The sequence below is a fragment of the Necator americanus genome, chromosome IV (assembly GCF_031761385.1).
Source record: "Necator americanus strain Aroian chromosome IV, whole genome shotgun sequence".
Classification (NCBI taxonomy): Eukaryota; Metazoa; Nematoda; class Chromadorea; order Rhabditida; family Ancylostomatidae; genus Necator; species Necator americanus.
Genome location: NC_087374.1, coordinates 34,940,830 through 34,957,394, shown reverse-complemented (window position 1 = coordinate 34,957,394; position 16,565 = coordinate 34,940,830). Strand labels below are relative to the sequence as shown.

General features: G+C 35.3%; 1 protein-coding gene across 1 annotated transcript; it reads right to left on the bottom strand.

Moving 5' to 3' along the window:
* Positions 1–15,743: 15,743 nt before the first annotated feature.
* On the bottom strand, positions 15,744–16,328 carry RB195_003697 (uncharacterized protein; the record flags this gene model as incomplete). Its single annotated transcript, XM_064201457.1, has 1 exon — positions 15,744–16,328. One exon carries the CDS (start codon positions 16,326–16,328, stop codon positions 15,744–15,746), a length of 585 nt encoding a protein of 194 aa, XP_064057338.1.
* Positions 16,329–16,565: the final 237 nt, after the last annotated feature.

The following is a 16,565-nucleotide window of genomic DNA, read 5'->3' as shown; positions in this document are numbered from 1 at the left end:
CTATCAAACATCCATGTGATTAAGCTTTTAAGAAACGAGAAAAGAGCTTCCAGCTATTTTTAGGATTATTGTACTCAAAGTCTTTTTCTGAGCATTTATAATCGCTTTCTTCAAACATCACCTCCCCTCCTCGCCATAGTTCTAAGATCACCGCCGTGGTACTCATCCTCTTGGTCCTACACCGAATATTTCAATGATATTCGTCGATCTGTGTATTAACTCCACTACAACTTCTGGATTTTAAATGATTGATAAGAGGTCATGGCTAGGGAAAAAAAGAAAGAAAAATAAACTCAAAAATAGCTAAAGACTGCTGTAAACAAAAAAGAGGGGAATAAAAAAAGCACAAATAAAAATAAATAAAATAATATAATAAATAAAAATAGAATAATAGTAAAAAAAAAGAGGGAAATAAAAAACAAAAACGAAGGAATAGCAACAATAGTAATAATTACTAGTAAACACAGTTATACTGTTACAGAAAACTGGAAAATCATTCGTTGTGAACATTTTTATGATGGGAAATTTGAACGCTTTTCTGTCGAAATTATGATTTCTTTCGATTTTTTTTCCTCAGTTTGTCTTCATACGCTAATTTTAGATCCATACCTGCCTAAGATTTTTAGGATTTCAAAAAAAAAATGTCGTTCACGAATTGGTCTCCACTATGAACACAGTACGGGTAATGTAGTGTTAGTGACAATTCAAATTTTCCTCTGTCTTGGTACCTCAGCATGATTCTGTCTATGTTTTCTATTACCGTACCCCATTTATTTTTTTTTTTTAAATCGAAAGGAGACTGGTAGAAACCATAGTGATAGTGGTATTTTTCATTTTTTCGAAGTTGCAGATCCATAAATCAACATTTCCGACGAGGAATTTTCCTGAAGTTCTAGGCGAATAAATTGTAGAATAATAATAATAATAATAATAATAATAATAATAATAATAATAATAATAATAAATAGATAATGAACTATTAAATATCCATACGATTAAGCTCTTGAGAAAACAGCTTACAGCTTTTTTAGGATTAGTGTACTCAAAGTCTTTTTCTTAGCATTTAAAACCAATTTGTTTAAACATCAAATAATTTTGAGTAGTTAAGGAAATTTAAAGAAACAACGGAAAAATGATTGGAAAAGGGATAGGAAGTATTAAACGATAAACACCTAATTTTTTCTCGAATGTTTTCCACTGCTGCTACTATGTATACTGTACATACCTGAAATATCGAATTTTGCCATAACATATAGTGTTCAGGTTTGTTTTCGAAAAAAAATATGTATTTTAAGGAGTCGAGAACAATTCACGCTTGTAGTTCTGATTTCCTTAATTTAGTGGTCATGAACATTAGGTTACGCTGTGTACCTAACATTATTTAAAGTTAAATCGACACGTGGGAAAGTACAGCGTGGGAAAATGCGCATTTGAAACCATTTGTGGGCACGTACTCCAATTTTTTTTTCAAACTTTTTTGTTGTCCCTATTTTTGCAGGATGGAAAAATATGTGGTGGCTGATTGAAGCTTCTTCACGGAAGTCACGAGACAGTAAATTAGAGGGACAAAAAAAACATATGGTAACCTAATTTTACCTCGTTGTTCCGCGACAATGCACTTTTATTTTCGTTCTATCCCTGTAAATTTATTTAGGTTTTTTTTTATTTTTTAAATGACGACATATATTGTTTCTTTTCGTCGCATCATTCTAAGCCGTTTTTCTAAGAGCTGTGAATGTGCGAATCTCCCCAAAATCTTCGAATATCCATACGTTAATGAACGGGGATAACTAATATGTGTTTGCTGCGTATTTGCACCTGTGTATCGTTGAATTCACGTAATCATTTAGTCATGTTTATTTACATTTTCAGAAATATACGCTTAAATGAACACGCATCCGTTCTTCATTCAGTCTACTGCAATCACATCGTAACCGACTTAATATCTTGCTTTTTTTTTCGTTGTTTCTACACTGCTTCACGCTGAAGAATTTTTGTTTAGCAGAAAATTTTTGGGATTTTTCAAAAAATCCATATGGAAATCTTCTTATTTGTTTGTTTCTATCCTTCATATTTGTCAATTTCTCAAATGTATAGTATGCGCGCAAATGGACGTCATTTCAAATGTCAATTTGAAATACATATTCGCAGAGCAGATCCTAGTTATATAGTTGTTTATCTTCAAATTTATGTAAACAATAATACGACACTACTAGAAAATCTACCACCATGTTCTATTACCAATTTTGATCACAACTACATCTTTATTCTACAATAAAGAGAAATGATGAAACGAGAAATAAAAGAAAATTGTGAGAAAAAGACAAACAGCTTTTGTAAAGGTTATAATGGTAGAGACCTGGGGACCAGTTCTCGTGATGAAATTTCCTTCGTATCTACCAAAGAAGCTACCTTCAATTTTACCTATTTTAATTTTTAATTCTAAAATTCCTAGTTTTATTAGAGTAAATTTCTTTATTCCTAAGTTTGTAGTTTTTTTTTATTAATAGCTATTTTAATGAAGCAAAAATGCCTTCGATCAAAAACGACTGCTTTACCGTTAATTTCGGCAACAAAGATTAAAATGTGCTCGGATGAATTATCCGCTGTTATCATGGCGAATGATGGATTATGATATCAGTGCTATCCAAAAATATCATATCCGGATTTTTCCATGTCTGCGTCCTTCACTAATTCGCGTACCTTGATCTCATCGCTGTTCATCGCAGTTCATCGCGTCGTGGGTGACCTCCATCGTTATGTCATCATCTCAGAGCAAATAACCACCTATATAAGGTGCGGATTCGTGTACCTCGCTACGCTGCATTCATTCGATTTGTCATCCAGATCGAAACGAATTTTCCCCGAAACTCATGGAAAACTCCACAATAAGAACTATTCTCATTCATTTTTCCTTTCTCTATTCATTCTTCCATTCTCTTTCTTGCCTTGTCAGAGAATCCGTTGCTCTTCGAATGCTCATGGCGTATGCTTGGTAAGGGCAGACCCGCTGCTCTGGCACTGTGAAATCTTCCCCATTGGTTTATTCATATATTTATTTATTTAATTGAAACCATAGATGTGTCATAAAACAAGAACGAAAAAGAGACACAACAGAGCTTATTAGAATTTCGTTTGAATTCTGGTAACGTTTTTTTTCTTTTGATTAGTTGTGTTTTCCCTTTTCTTTTGATTAGTTTTTTTTTAAAAAATTTTAAGCATGTTTCTTTTCGCAAAAATAAAAGCTAGCCTATCTAACGGATTTTACTGTGTCCGCGTTGTTCGTCGATTTACTCGAGTCCCGACCAGTAGTACTTCCATTTGCCCCCACCCCCTCCCTTTCCCGCGCAAGGATTGCCCTGTGCCTTCTCTTCTCGCGAAAGACTCAAAGTGTATCGTATCTTTGTTTGAAAGACTTCATAAAGAAGTCTGACCATCGGATCGGCTGTCTTCCTGCGGTGCTTTTGATGTTGCATGGTATCCAGTCGTCTACAGCTCTGGTCCAACGATTTTCGTTAGAATACATCACGTCCCCGGGCCACCTGGTCTTATTTTCCTTAACATGTGTGTCAGCGTCTCTGATGTTCGATCGTTGACGTAGGACAGAATTTCAAATTCCGTCTTTGAATTCCGTAAAGCGCAATACTCCTGGCACCACCCCTTCAGTTGCGCGTTTTAAGACGCCGACTATATTTTCCTCGTGCTTGCGAAACGTCCAGGTTTTCGAAGCGTAGATCAAATCAGGAAAAACGGCGGTATTGAATAAATGAGCACGGAAACAGATGTTCTTAGCCTATTACATAAATAGCTAAAATAATTCATTTTTTCTACCTGACATGCTTGTATTGCATAGGAATTCGTCACAAAAGACAAAACTGCAACCGCTGCTTTAAAAAATTGGCATATAGGGTCTTTTTATAGCGCAAGTCGGTTGGAAGTCCGCTGTAGCCGCACGGTCGAGGGTTCGAAACCTTTCACCGCTCCTGAGACGATAGATTGGTACCATATTTGTCTGGGAGGATTAAAACACCGACTTGATCATCGGCTGGCTACCGGCCAACACGTCGGTTCCAAAATCGCAAACCTCAAGAATTGCGAATTGCACTAAAACGCGTTCCCGCATCTCAAGTGGATTGATAAACCAGTGACTTTATCCTTTATCCTCTTTAATCCATCATCATTTCATGAATGCTTAAACTTTTAAACAAAACAACGAAAGAAGCGTCGTTAGAAAAGAATACAAATTTAATTTTAGGGGTATTACCTGTACATTTAGTTCCTATTCATCAGTAAAGGTCTAGGAACCGTGCACCACAAGAAGTCTGATGCTCGGCGTTAGCCGGACGTTCAGTCTGTATAATATAAGAATATTGTTGTTACACCTCCTTTTCTCCTTTTTTCTCTTTTTTGCCACCACTCATTGAGTTTGGTAAATAAGTAAACAAGTAAACAAATAATAATATTAGATAGAATGAACCGCTTGAATCAATGCATATTTTTTCTTTTTCCTTTTAGCTATGTTGACTTGGCACTTATTTACTACGGTGTCGAGAAATTGAATCAGGGCATACACCTGGCTCGTGAATAATATGTTGTTAATTAAGTATTGACTTATTTGGAAAATACTGCATTTTATTCGAATATACTGTGATTCCTAGTGGTCTGCTTTTTTTAGTTATTTTAGACTTCCAAAATTATTGTCTATTTTGTAGCTATCATTGTAATTAAGAATAAATAATTTTTAATTAACAATAAATACTACTTGTTTATAATACCTATGGCGATAAGTAAATATTTTAATAATTTGACAATGATTTAATTTTAGTCTTTTAAGTACGGGCAATAATAAGAAATAAAAAAATAATTACATGAAATGATAGCAGAGAAAATATTGAACAATTATAATAGAATTTATCTTTTCCCTAGTGAAAAAAGAAACAAATTCCTTGGCTGAGATGGATCCTATTTCTCTGGAAACCGTAATCACAACTCTGGAAATTTTCTCTGGAAATCATAAATCACAACTAATTTAGAGAATTAGTTTTTTGAAGGTGTTTTCAGTGACTGAACCCTAAAAGAAAAGCTCAAAAAAATAAAAGCGGAAATAGTCCACTAATTTTTCTTTCTACAGACAGATAATAATAAATAATTTTCCTATAATCACCAATTAAAGAGTTCATTATGGTAATTTCCAGTGTAGACAATTCTGCTAGTTGCTAATTTAATGCATCAGACACCGACTGAATTACGGTGACCAGTGAGATGCTCAATTAAGGACTTACTACTGTCTAGATGTCTTGAATGTCTCCTGGAATACTAATCCAATGGTTAAGATGAAATTATCGCACTCTACGTCAGTGATTTCATTATTGCTATGAAATTGAAACACACTAAAGATATCGAAAATTCAATTACCAGTCAATGAGATCAGAACGAGTTGCTATTGTTTACATGGTTGTTGTCATGTGACGATTTTGCAAAAAGGACCAATAATTCACAATTCTATAGAAAGGAACTTACTGGAGAAGTAAATAAACTAATAATTAGTACTACTAATAACTAGTAAACTAATAATTGTGATTCATACGGAAATAAATATAATTAATGGAAATATATGGAAATACAAACGGATTTCTACAAAACACAGAATATTTTATGTATTTTTTATTGGACAGATAAAGCGTGTGATCCGATTAATCACATTCGATTTCACTCTTTCAGACTCTGAATAAGAAATAAAAAAATAATTACATGAAATGATAACAGAGAAAATATTGAAGAAATATGCCGATATTGCCAGAACGCTGGCCAGAAATAAAGAACAATAACAACTTCGTATCTGGCTTAATTAATGAAATCAAATACTTTAACATCATTTATTTTTATTCCGGAGAACAGTTGGAAAAGAAGGCGAAGTGGGGCACAAGAAGACATATTGCATATCCTGATGCGTACCAGATGGACCTCCGATCCCTTCCAATGAATTTGATGTTCTTCTTTTTCCTTAGCATCTGGTGGCAAGGTCCGCTTTCCTGCTTAGATGTCACTGTCTCACTCGATCGTTCATTTCATGATCGGGATCGCTTCGTCTCTGCGCGAAATGTTCCTGGAAAGCGCTGTTTCGGCCGTCCTGTTGGTTGCTTTCTGGATACATCTACGTATGTACGTGGTTATCAAACCGTAGAATGTCAACGTACCATCCAAAGCGTGCTTCACGCGTTTTTTTTTTTCGGATTCACGTCTTTCTTGGAGTTCATGAGAGTCACATCTGGTCTCTGCTGGATTTCTTAGTTGAGGATGTACCTAAGGGGAGTGAAGTCAATCGCCCAATCTCCCCTTCGATCCCTTCCAGGAGACGTTCCAGTTCTTTGGATGCGGGACCGCAGCTACATACTGCGCTACAGGGCAATCAACGGTACTATATTTCATGGAATTGAGGCGGTCAGGCATCCTCTTTCATCCGGAAGAATAAGAGGACCGAGCAGTGCGATGGTTGCTCACCGCTTCAGCGTTTACTCAAGCGGTCCCATTCCACAAGCAAGACTTCCCTCCGACGCTATATAGCCCTACAGCCGGACGACGGTTCTGCGCATCTTCGACTTGAGGCGGTTGAGGATCCTCTTATCACAGAGGACACCAACGGTTGTTCGCCCTTTTACCCATGCAGCGTCTACTGAAGCGGTAACCTCACCTTTAAAGGCATCACTCCACCAATCTGACGTGGTATGGATTTCCGATGGACAAGCTCTTTACGTGATCGTAGATTGCGGGATCAGGAGTGGTTCCGCTCATCTCTCCCTTATTGTCGTTAAAAAAATGGCGTGGAAGACTACACTTTTTCACGACGATTTCAGTTGCAACGCGCCACCTTCGTACACGCGTCGCATCCAGCTGCGCAGCGGTCGAAAGCCAGTGAGCTCTCCTTGACTGCTTATTCAAGTGAAACTTGTGAATAGGTTGTTGAGGGGACCACAACGTATACATAGAGGATCGTTCTAACATTCGTCGTAGGGAATAAAACGGCTCTCACGCCATTTTAGGACGGTTGGGGAGAGGTGAGCGGAGCCACCCCTGGTCCCGCAATCCACAACACCATCTCTAGCTTTTGTCGTGTATTCCCTCAACACCTCAGATTCGTGTTATGCTGCCTTTGAGTCGGATTTGATCATCTAATCGAGATATTCGAAGGCGACGAGCGGTCCTCGGAATGCCTCCGTGGCAAGTACTGATGGATTTACTGGATTTGATAGCACCAAGGATTATTTTTTTTACTACTTATTTACTTTATTTATTTATTTATTTATTTGCTTGTTATTCCCACTCTTCAACTCAAATGTGTACAGTTTGAGAAATAGAAAAATCCTTCAAAATCCCCCTGAAAAAAATCCTTCAAAATCTCCTGAAAATATCTATTAAAACAGATTTTGAAGAGATGAAATATGCTAAATGAGAACACCTCATAAATGCGAAGAGTTGCTTTTTAAAATTCACTAAGAATCCACTAGGAGCGAAGACATTCCCTGCAAAAATGGAAAGTTCTGTGACAGTTTCCACGCTAGCCAAAATCACATCCCGTAGTTACCATGGAAAACTTGTACTGATCCCACAACGTTGCATTTTTCTATTTTTTTTCCCCGGAAAACCTTAAACGTTGCAAATTTCCAAGGAATATTGGCGAACGTAATAATAAAATACATATCCACAACACATCTTGTTTCCCTCAAATCTTATTACCGTCTCATTTATTATTTATTGTTTTATGGAGCATTTTCGCTTCCGTCGAGCTGTGTATTTGATTTGGATGCAAATGGATTGTTGTTCAGATCTTGAATATTTGCATATTTATTGTCCAATTATTTATTTATTAATAATTACTCATTTAATTACTTACTAATGAATTAGAAGAAATGATTTAGGGTACGAGTACGTCAGAGAAAAAAAAAACCAAAAAAAAAAGGCTAGATCGCTTTTGAAAATGTTCCAAACTTATTTAGTAATAACTAGAAAGGAGGATTTCTGATTGAGAAAAAAAACTTCAAATTTTTGACAATTCAAATAAAACAAATTTACTTTTTTAACAGAAAATTTCCTACTTTTGGATTTGTGGGGGCTCTTGCAGTTTTTCTTTTCTCTCCTTTCTGTCTCCACATTTTCTCTGCATATAAATATTATTAGATATGGACACGTTACAATGAATAGTTATTGGGTCCCATGTTTATGGAAACGAAAGACGAGGTGTTATTTTGAGGTATACTCACACAATGACGCCTCAACTTTTTTTCCGTTGAGATCCTTTTTACTTCAGTTCTTTGAGGCGTTAGTAACAACGCATTGAGTACTCTTACTTTTTACGAAAAAAAAAACAAAACTTCTTTGAAAATATACAGATTTCTTTAATGTCACTTGTTATTTTTTCTTATAAATAAATTCTAAATGACAGCTACTATAGCCCGTCATAAATAGCAGTGAGTATTTAAAAAAAAATGTCATAGGGCAGTCAAGAGGAACAAAATAGCTTAATTCACCGCAACTCAGTAGAAAGCAAGTACTCAGACACGCAAAAACTTTGGCTCGCTACGTTACACATTCGCGAGAACTGGTCCTCATTGAAATTGAACCCCATCTACATCTCATATAGAGGAGCTACTACATATGTACTTACACAATTTTACGGCAATGCCATGACGGCTACCATAACTACAATAATGTTGAAATAATCAAGTAAATAAGTTAATAAATGCGAATAATTCACTAAAGTCAAATTTTTGGTTTTCTTCGGTACCAGTTTTCGCTTCATAAAGGTCTTCAAAGAGAAATTTGTATAAATATACATTTCATTTTATTGCTGAAAAATAATCTTTTTGTTTGCATCTCTCCCACAACTCTATCTTAGCACAAGAAATAATGCGTTCTGTACTTTATGACAAATAGAAAAAAATAATGCAATAAATTCTGTATTGTTGCCTACGCGTGAAATAAAAACAATTGAGATTTAATGCCAATATCAGGTCATACGGTAAACATCATAAAAATCGTCTAACAGGGAGAAAAAGAGTCTGCGCGAAAAATCAGGCGAGATGTTTCCATTTATTTTGAATAAGTATAAACTTTTCAAACATTAAATCTCTTCTCGTAAATTCATTTCTATTGTACTTTAAAATTTACAAGCCTTCCAAGGAACATTTTTAAAAATGCAGGTAATTTGGCTATATAAGCAATCATCCCACGTTTTAGAATATCTGCAACTTTCAAAGACCTAATCGAATCAAATTTAAGACCTAGGAAAAAGAAACAAATAAAAATAAATAGGTAACGAGATTTTAAAAAAAGTAAAAAAAAATAAATAATGAATGGAATTTTTTGCTTCGAAAAATTATTTGTTTGCACGACAAAACCATGTAGATATAACCTATGATATTTAAGCTATTCTCATTACTGGAGTCAATGTATCCACTAGTGAAAGGATACTGTATGGCTTTCTCTGGTACAGTAAGATTTGTTCTTTGTGAGAAACTTTTGCTCGCGTGCGTTTTACCATCAAGAATTTGGTTATTTTTATGTAAACTCTCGCAATGTAAGCGTAAAATTTTCTTAAAGTTGAGTTTTTATTCTATATAGGATCTAAGTCGATAAAATCCTTGTTACTACTAATGGTTTACTGCTTTTCTTGGTTTTCCAGACATCATCGTGTCACTTTCGATCAGGCCCCAATCACATGTGTGTAATTACGGAAAACGCAAAGAATCTACAAATAGCGAACCCAAAACCGCGTCGAAAAATTGAGACCTATTTCTTTCTATTATTCCATTGCGTAGTTTTTCCTCTCTACTTCTATATTTCTGGAAAGTTAAAGTCCACAAAAAAACGCAAACTAAAAGGGGGATTTGGCTTTTTTTTTGGAACCACGGACATTTTCATCTGAAATGTTAATAAAAAATATTAAATCATTCATCATTTCGTAGATATCGGTGAGGTTCAAGAAAACATTATGGGTACGAACTAGTTAAAGTGAGAAAACGTTCCCCCATCAAGTAAATTTAGATATTTTTTGCAAAAAAGAGTAAAATTTTAAAGAAATTTTCAAAAGTTAAAATTTCAAAAACTACAGTGAAGGAAAAAAACGAAGAAATTTAGAATATTTTTTCCTGAAATTTCTCGCATCATGCAGAATCTTTTTGCTGCAAAAGAACCTTCCCCTCACGCATTTTGCCTTGCCGCTTCATAGAGACCTCCTTTGGGACCTTTATCTCTGAAACAGAAGTTGAAATGGTCTTCAATAAAATAAAATAAAATCCTTGCTTTTGAAATTTTTTCTGAAATCATTAGGTGGAAATTCCTCCTTCAACATCTAATTAGAGTCAGTTCACGTTGCTCGTGGAATGATCGACCATGGAATAAGACCAGTGCTTAATGTGATCTTATTTAATTATTCAATTAAGGCAACATTCGTATGGCGGACAACATTCTAACAATTCATTCACGTCATACTTTTAATAGACTCGTGGAATTCTAAACAGATCATAGGTCATTGGTTCTTTGAACATCTCCGAAGTAGCCGTAAGAAAGCCATGTGGATTTTCTGATTGGAATGGAATTTCAACGTCGTTTAAAATGCGTCATTTGCCTTCCCTGACAACCGCTTTTCTCAATAGGAAAAATTTTAGGATGTGTAAAGTATTGAATTGTTGCTAAATTTCATTGGTTGTAAAAAAATTGAAAATTTAAACCTTCAATTTCTAGCAGAGAAGTTAAGGATGCCGGAGGCCATGCTGTGCACAGTTTTTTTCCTGAAAATTTCCATTGCTAAAATAATTTCCGACGCAAAATTCTAATATATTAATAACGTTGCAGCTGGTTTTTTTTTTCTGAGAATCCTACAAAGTGTTCTCTAATTCCTGAAAAATTTGTTGTTTTCTTTTTAATTTGACAATTTCTTACCAGCATCATTGTTCCAAATTTTCTTGAGGCAGTGTAATGTAAAGAGTGAAGGAACCTTAGAGGAAACTCCAGAAAAATCTCAAACTTTTCGTCTTTTCTGACAATTTTTTCCGCTCTAAAAAGTTATTAGGAAAAAAAAACGACTCGACTTTTTTTCTTAATTCTTTTTATTTTTTAATACCTATAGCAATACGACAACCAAAAAGGCATATTTTTCAACAAAGTTATTTTTCAATAGGCCAAAATGATGAGGAGTGCTTATTGCTCCAGTAACATCTCGGCATTTTCTTAACTTCGGATTATTTTTTCTCCCTTTTTAGTTCAATTTTGAATGGTTCTTCAGATGTTTTCTCATTGAAGAAATTAATCCAAACGAGCGCAATTTATTTTCCCAAGCGAAGAAAGTTTTCCGCTCATTCTTTCTCACTAGATTTTTGGCTGTAACGTAATTCATGCTTTAGTAAGTGGTCATTTTTTCCATTTCCATTTCATCCGCTTGTGATTTTCTTTCAAGCTTGAGTAAAGATTTCTTTTCCACTTTTAATTAGTGGACTAAAATAGGACTGCAACGTAACTCAGTACTTTTTGTGATATACACACGTATGCAGATTTTAGCCGCAACATTTGTGAACGCCGAAAGAAAAAAACTAACTGACTAAAGTAACCTCAGTGAGTTTTGTTTGAGGTAAGTTAGAGTTGAAAATGGCATTCTCTATCGCAAAAAGTGAACGATCAACGGGTTCTGTAACGAAAAGGAAGTGAAAATTTTAGAATTGTGCGGAATCGAGGCAGACATGCCCACAATTCTCTTTTAACCCGTTCAAAGAACGAGTGAGGCCAAAAGTTTTTAAAGGACCTAAATCTCATATAACTTAGACGTTTCTTATTTCATATCCAAACAAAGGAAATTATGGAGTCTAATATCCTAGACTGTTTTTTTTCTCGTCGATGAAGCGTGCCAATATACCAACTGGGTCAGTCGACAAATGCATGATTTGAATTGTGAATTTTGGATTCTTACTTTGTTAATTTACTCTTAACTTTTTTAACTCTATTTTTTTAAAATAATTTGAATGCGACTTCAAAAGCGGAATCAGTATAAATAAGACTTTATGTCGAAAAAAGTTCTTTTTACTTCAAACTTCCAAAGAAAAGGAAATGTAGCAAAAACAAGTGCAGCGTGTTATTCTTCAGGATGACCTTGACGTATTTAAATTCCTTGAATAATCCGTATTTCAAATATTTTCAAGTATTTTCTTGTTTTCTAAGTATCTGGGAGTAAAAATTTAAGAAATAAACCAAGCTAATTTTTTGAGTGATCTAAATTCTAAGTGGTATAAAATTTGACTTGTAGAATCCACAAGCTAATCATTCTGTGCTTCACAGAATCCTACGGAAAAATTGCCGTTTTCAAACTTTCAAATAAACGTTTCTAAGTTGGAAAACTCGTTAAAAATTGCGTGGGAAACATTTCCACTACAATTAATTTTTTTTAATATAATACTTGGGCAAAGATAGCAAAAATAGTACACTCTGGAGCGAAAATTCCTGAAAAAGAGTGTTCATATAAAAACATTGTAGCGGTTTAGCCTAACCTTACGATACTGAGCCTTTTTCCAGGAAAATGCTCAACCATCTTAACAATCCTTGGACCCAACCTAAGATAATCTGATGGTATTTTGTACATTTCATGCATATCCTCCACAGAAACTCGTCCGTGAAGCGTGGGCGGAGAGTCGGATCGAGTCGGATCGTTGTGCAAATGATTCTAAACGAGGCCTCTTAGAATTCAAAGACAAGAGGTCATTCTCAGATTTCAAATGTAGACATATCTTCATTATTTTAGATGATATGCGCGGAAAAAATCTTCCAAATACATCCACGAAATTACGTTGAAAAACTATTTGACCTGATGGATAAGAATCTTGTGTAAATACTGTAGCTTATAGAACGCCGATAAATTAAATTAATTTTAAATGTTGATCGGATCAGTTTCTTTTAGAATTATTTTAATTACACGTGACCCAAATACAATCTACTGAAATTGCTTCAGCAAATGTCAGAAAGAGATCCGGCAGTGCAAAACATTTCTGCATCACATCACATTCATTTATTTCGTTCCACTCCGCCCCCATCCTAGCAGTCCGGCTTTGATGAAAATGAGGCCAAAAGTTCTTCTAATGCTTCTTCTTTTATGTATTTTAACGCATCTCTTCTGGATTATGCTTTTTTTTAACCAATTTCGATAGATCTCATGTTCACATTGGATTAGGACGAGTTTTTTTTTGCTTTTCCTTCTCGGCTATCTATGGATTGTTTTCTTTTACGAGAAAAATATTAGGACGATATAGAAGAAAATCAGATTTCTTCTATGCTTAAGTGCTGGTTTTTGGTGACAAATTAAAGAATTAAAGAAACGCAGATTTTATGGTCACAAAATTTCTTGGAACCAGCCTTGAGTTGTGCATTCTTTGACATTTCCCTGGTCCAACTGTAACTGGTCCCTATTACTACTGTATCGATGTTTCTTGCGGTTTAAGCGACAGTCTGGCCAAGTATGAACTCGTAGATGTAAATTTAAAGAAAATGTACAATAATGGACATTTGAACGTGAAGATCAAATTATTCTAGAAGAAAAAATTCGACTATTAAAAATTGGAAATACTAAGTTAGAATTTTTCATACACATTTTTGGAAAGTGAATGAATCAGGCTTTCCAAGAATACATAATACATGGTACAAAGGTCCTTTTTTTGCTATAAATAGTATTAAAACTAACTAAGCAGAGAAAATGCTTTCCTTTCGCATCAACTTAGTACAATTTGTACTTCAAACCTAAAATAGCTGCTCCTTTTTGCGTTTTGTATCGTACTGAGCACTTTCTAAAAATTGTATTGTACTTTTATTTACACTTTCCCTACACTCAACGTATTTATCTCGCAATACTGGAGGATGCTTACTGAATGGTTGGTGGGATGTTGAGAGGAGAATTTTTTCTGCATTTTTCATCGTCGCCTAGGATTAACTTTTGATGGAGAAAGAATCTCCTGCTTTCCAAGCAAGGGAAAGTGAATTTCCCACTCATCTTGTTTTTCTTTTCTTGACAGTCATTGAGAAATGAAAGAGAACTTTTTAAACACTACCATGTTTACTTAGTACAATCTTCCCTAAGATGTCCAGGATCAGTTTCCTCAACCAATTACGGGTTTTCATAAATTCTCCATCCAAAACTGTGTGGTGCTGTTAATAACTAGATAATGGAGGAATGCAGGTTTTCTTGACATGAAGATATTCTACCCAATACGAAAATTTTGTGTTTGTTTGTATCCTCTAAATTTGGTTCTTTTAAATTTAATAAAAACTATCCTCCGATATAATTTTTACTTGTCCAGATATCTCTTTCTAAATTAGCAGAAGATTAAATCTTTCATCTTTCTCTAAATTGAGTGACAACGATACTCATGCTAGAAGGGAATGAGGAAAGAAGAGCTAAATTTACTTTCACCTGCTCTTCGATTATAACGAGGAGGAAGTTCATTTCTTCTCGCCTCTGTTAATCAACATAACCGCTTCCTCGTTCCCTTGTCTTCTGTGATTTCCGTTTTTTCTTCACTGCCCTCCTCTTCTGAAATTTTTTTTGCTTCATTACTGCCAGTTTTCGTTTTGATACCTCGATAAATATTTATGATATTCGTCGAAATTCGATACAGAAATAAATAAACAAATAAATAAATAAATAAATAAATAAATAAGTAGTGACAATAAAAATGACTGTAAGCCAAGTAGAAATTGTTCTGTTTCTATACTCAACTAACTCCTCCGCTGTTGTTATGATTAGCGTAAGATTAAATTCCAACACAGGCAGCTCCAGAAATATATGTACGTTCAGTCGGAAAATTTCATGATCTATACATATTTACATAAACTTTGAGAAAAAAAAACTTGCTAAAAATGGCATTTAATGGTAAGAACAAACAGAACAGGATTTTATCCGTGTTCTAACATTTCACGAAATTACAGCCGTAAGAAGAAGAAGAAGCTTAAACTCTGCAATGCATCGCTGCACATGGTACATACAGCGATGAAAAACCCAATGATCTATGAACTTCTATGGTTAACAATATTGCTACGAACTAAAAAAAATTTCATCATAAAATTTGAGAAGCATTTCTCCGTTTATTTACGTCAGATGCGCTGGCAGGAAAGAGGTCTTCAAAATTAATGACGTAAGCACAGTCGCACGTCACGCAGTAAAAATCGCCTTTTTCCTCATGTGTTGCGCTTCAACTCTGGATATCTTATTCTGCAAATCCTTCACGGCTGCTCTTTTCCAATCATGCGATCTTCACAAAACTCTACGAAACTCAATAATATACTCGAACGTCAACAAACGGACAAGGTTGTGTTTTTTTCAATTACTTCAAGTAGTTTATCCGTGTAAACACAACATTCACGTCACAAACTAAAAACATATTTAGCATCACTAGCTCGTAAATTATTTATTTAGTTTCAAAGTCAACTAATGCAATGCAAAAACAGCGTAGGCGTGGGAAGCTTAAGCTGTTACTGAACGGGGTCATTGCAGCTTGACATAAAATGAATTTAATTTGCAGCTCTTCAATTATCCTAGGCAGTATGGCGCAGTAATTCTTTTTTTTAAATATAAAATCCGAGATTCGAACACGTTGATGTCAGCCTAAGCGTACTGGTACTGGTAAGCACTTCGTTCTTTTCATCTTTTCGTGGTTATTTGTGGGATATTGCATGTGAAGCGTCAATATCCGGGGTTCCAGACTTGTTGTGTTTCATGCATCGAATGCCGCACAAGTAGTGTGGACCTTCTGGAATCTAAGTGGACCAGCTCCGCCTACTCGGAACATAGATTTGGAATAAAATTTCATACAAGTCTGGATATGCTTGCAACATCTTGGTGGACATGCAACTCCAAATGAGGTTGCAACTCCCGGATGGACATGCAACTCCGGGTGAAGTTGCTGGATCAACTGGAATTGCAACTTCATGTGAAGTTGCGGCCTCTCACTGGTCTTGCAACGTCGAGTTTCGGGTGAAATCGCAACACCTATATGGATTTGCAACTCCAAATGAAGTTGCAGCTCTTTCTGTAGACGTGGAGCTCCATATGGTGTTGCAATTCTTACTGGTTTTGCAACTTCATCTGAAGTTGCCATTTCTAAGTGGACTTTCAACTCCGGACAAATTCGCAGCTCACTTGTGGATATGGAACTCTTGATAAAGTTGCAATTTTTATAAACTTCTATGTGGATTTGCAACTTCAGATGAAGTTGCATCTCACCGGTGGACATGTGATTTCGGGTGAAGTCGCAACTCCTGCACTGGGCTTGCAACGTCACCTGGAGTTGCATGTCCATTTGCAAGCCGCAAAACCACTCAGAGTTCCTGGTTCTTCCCGGAGTTCCAGAAGCAATTAGATGTTTTCAATTCTACCTTATCCAGAATTAGTTCTGAAAACTCTAAATCAATTCCCTTCCTTTCAAACCTTCTTATCCATTTATCCAACTCACTAAATCCCGCCCCTTGCGATTTACAACTGCTTCATTTCGAATGTTGGAAACCTCATGTGCCGCTTAGCTCATTAGGAACTCACT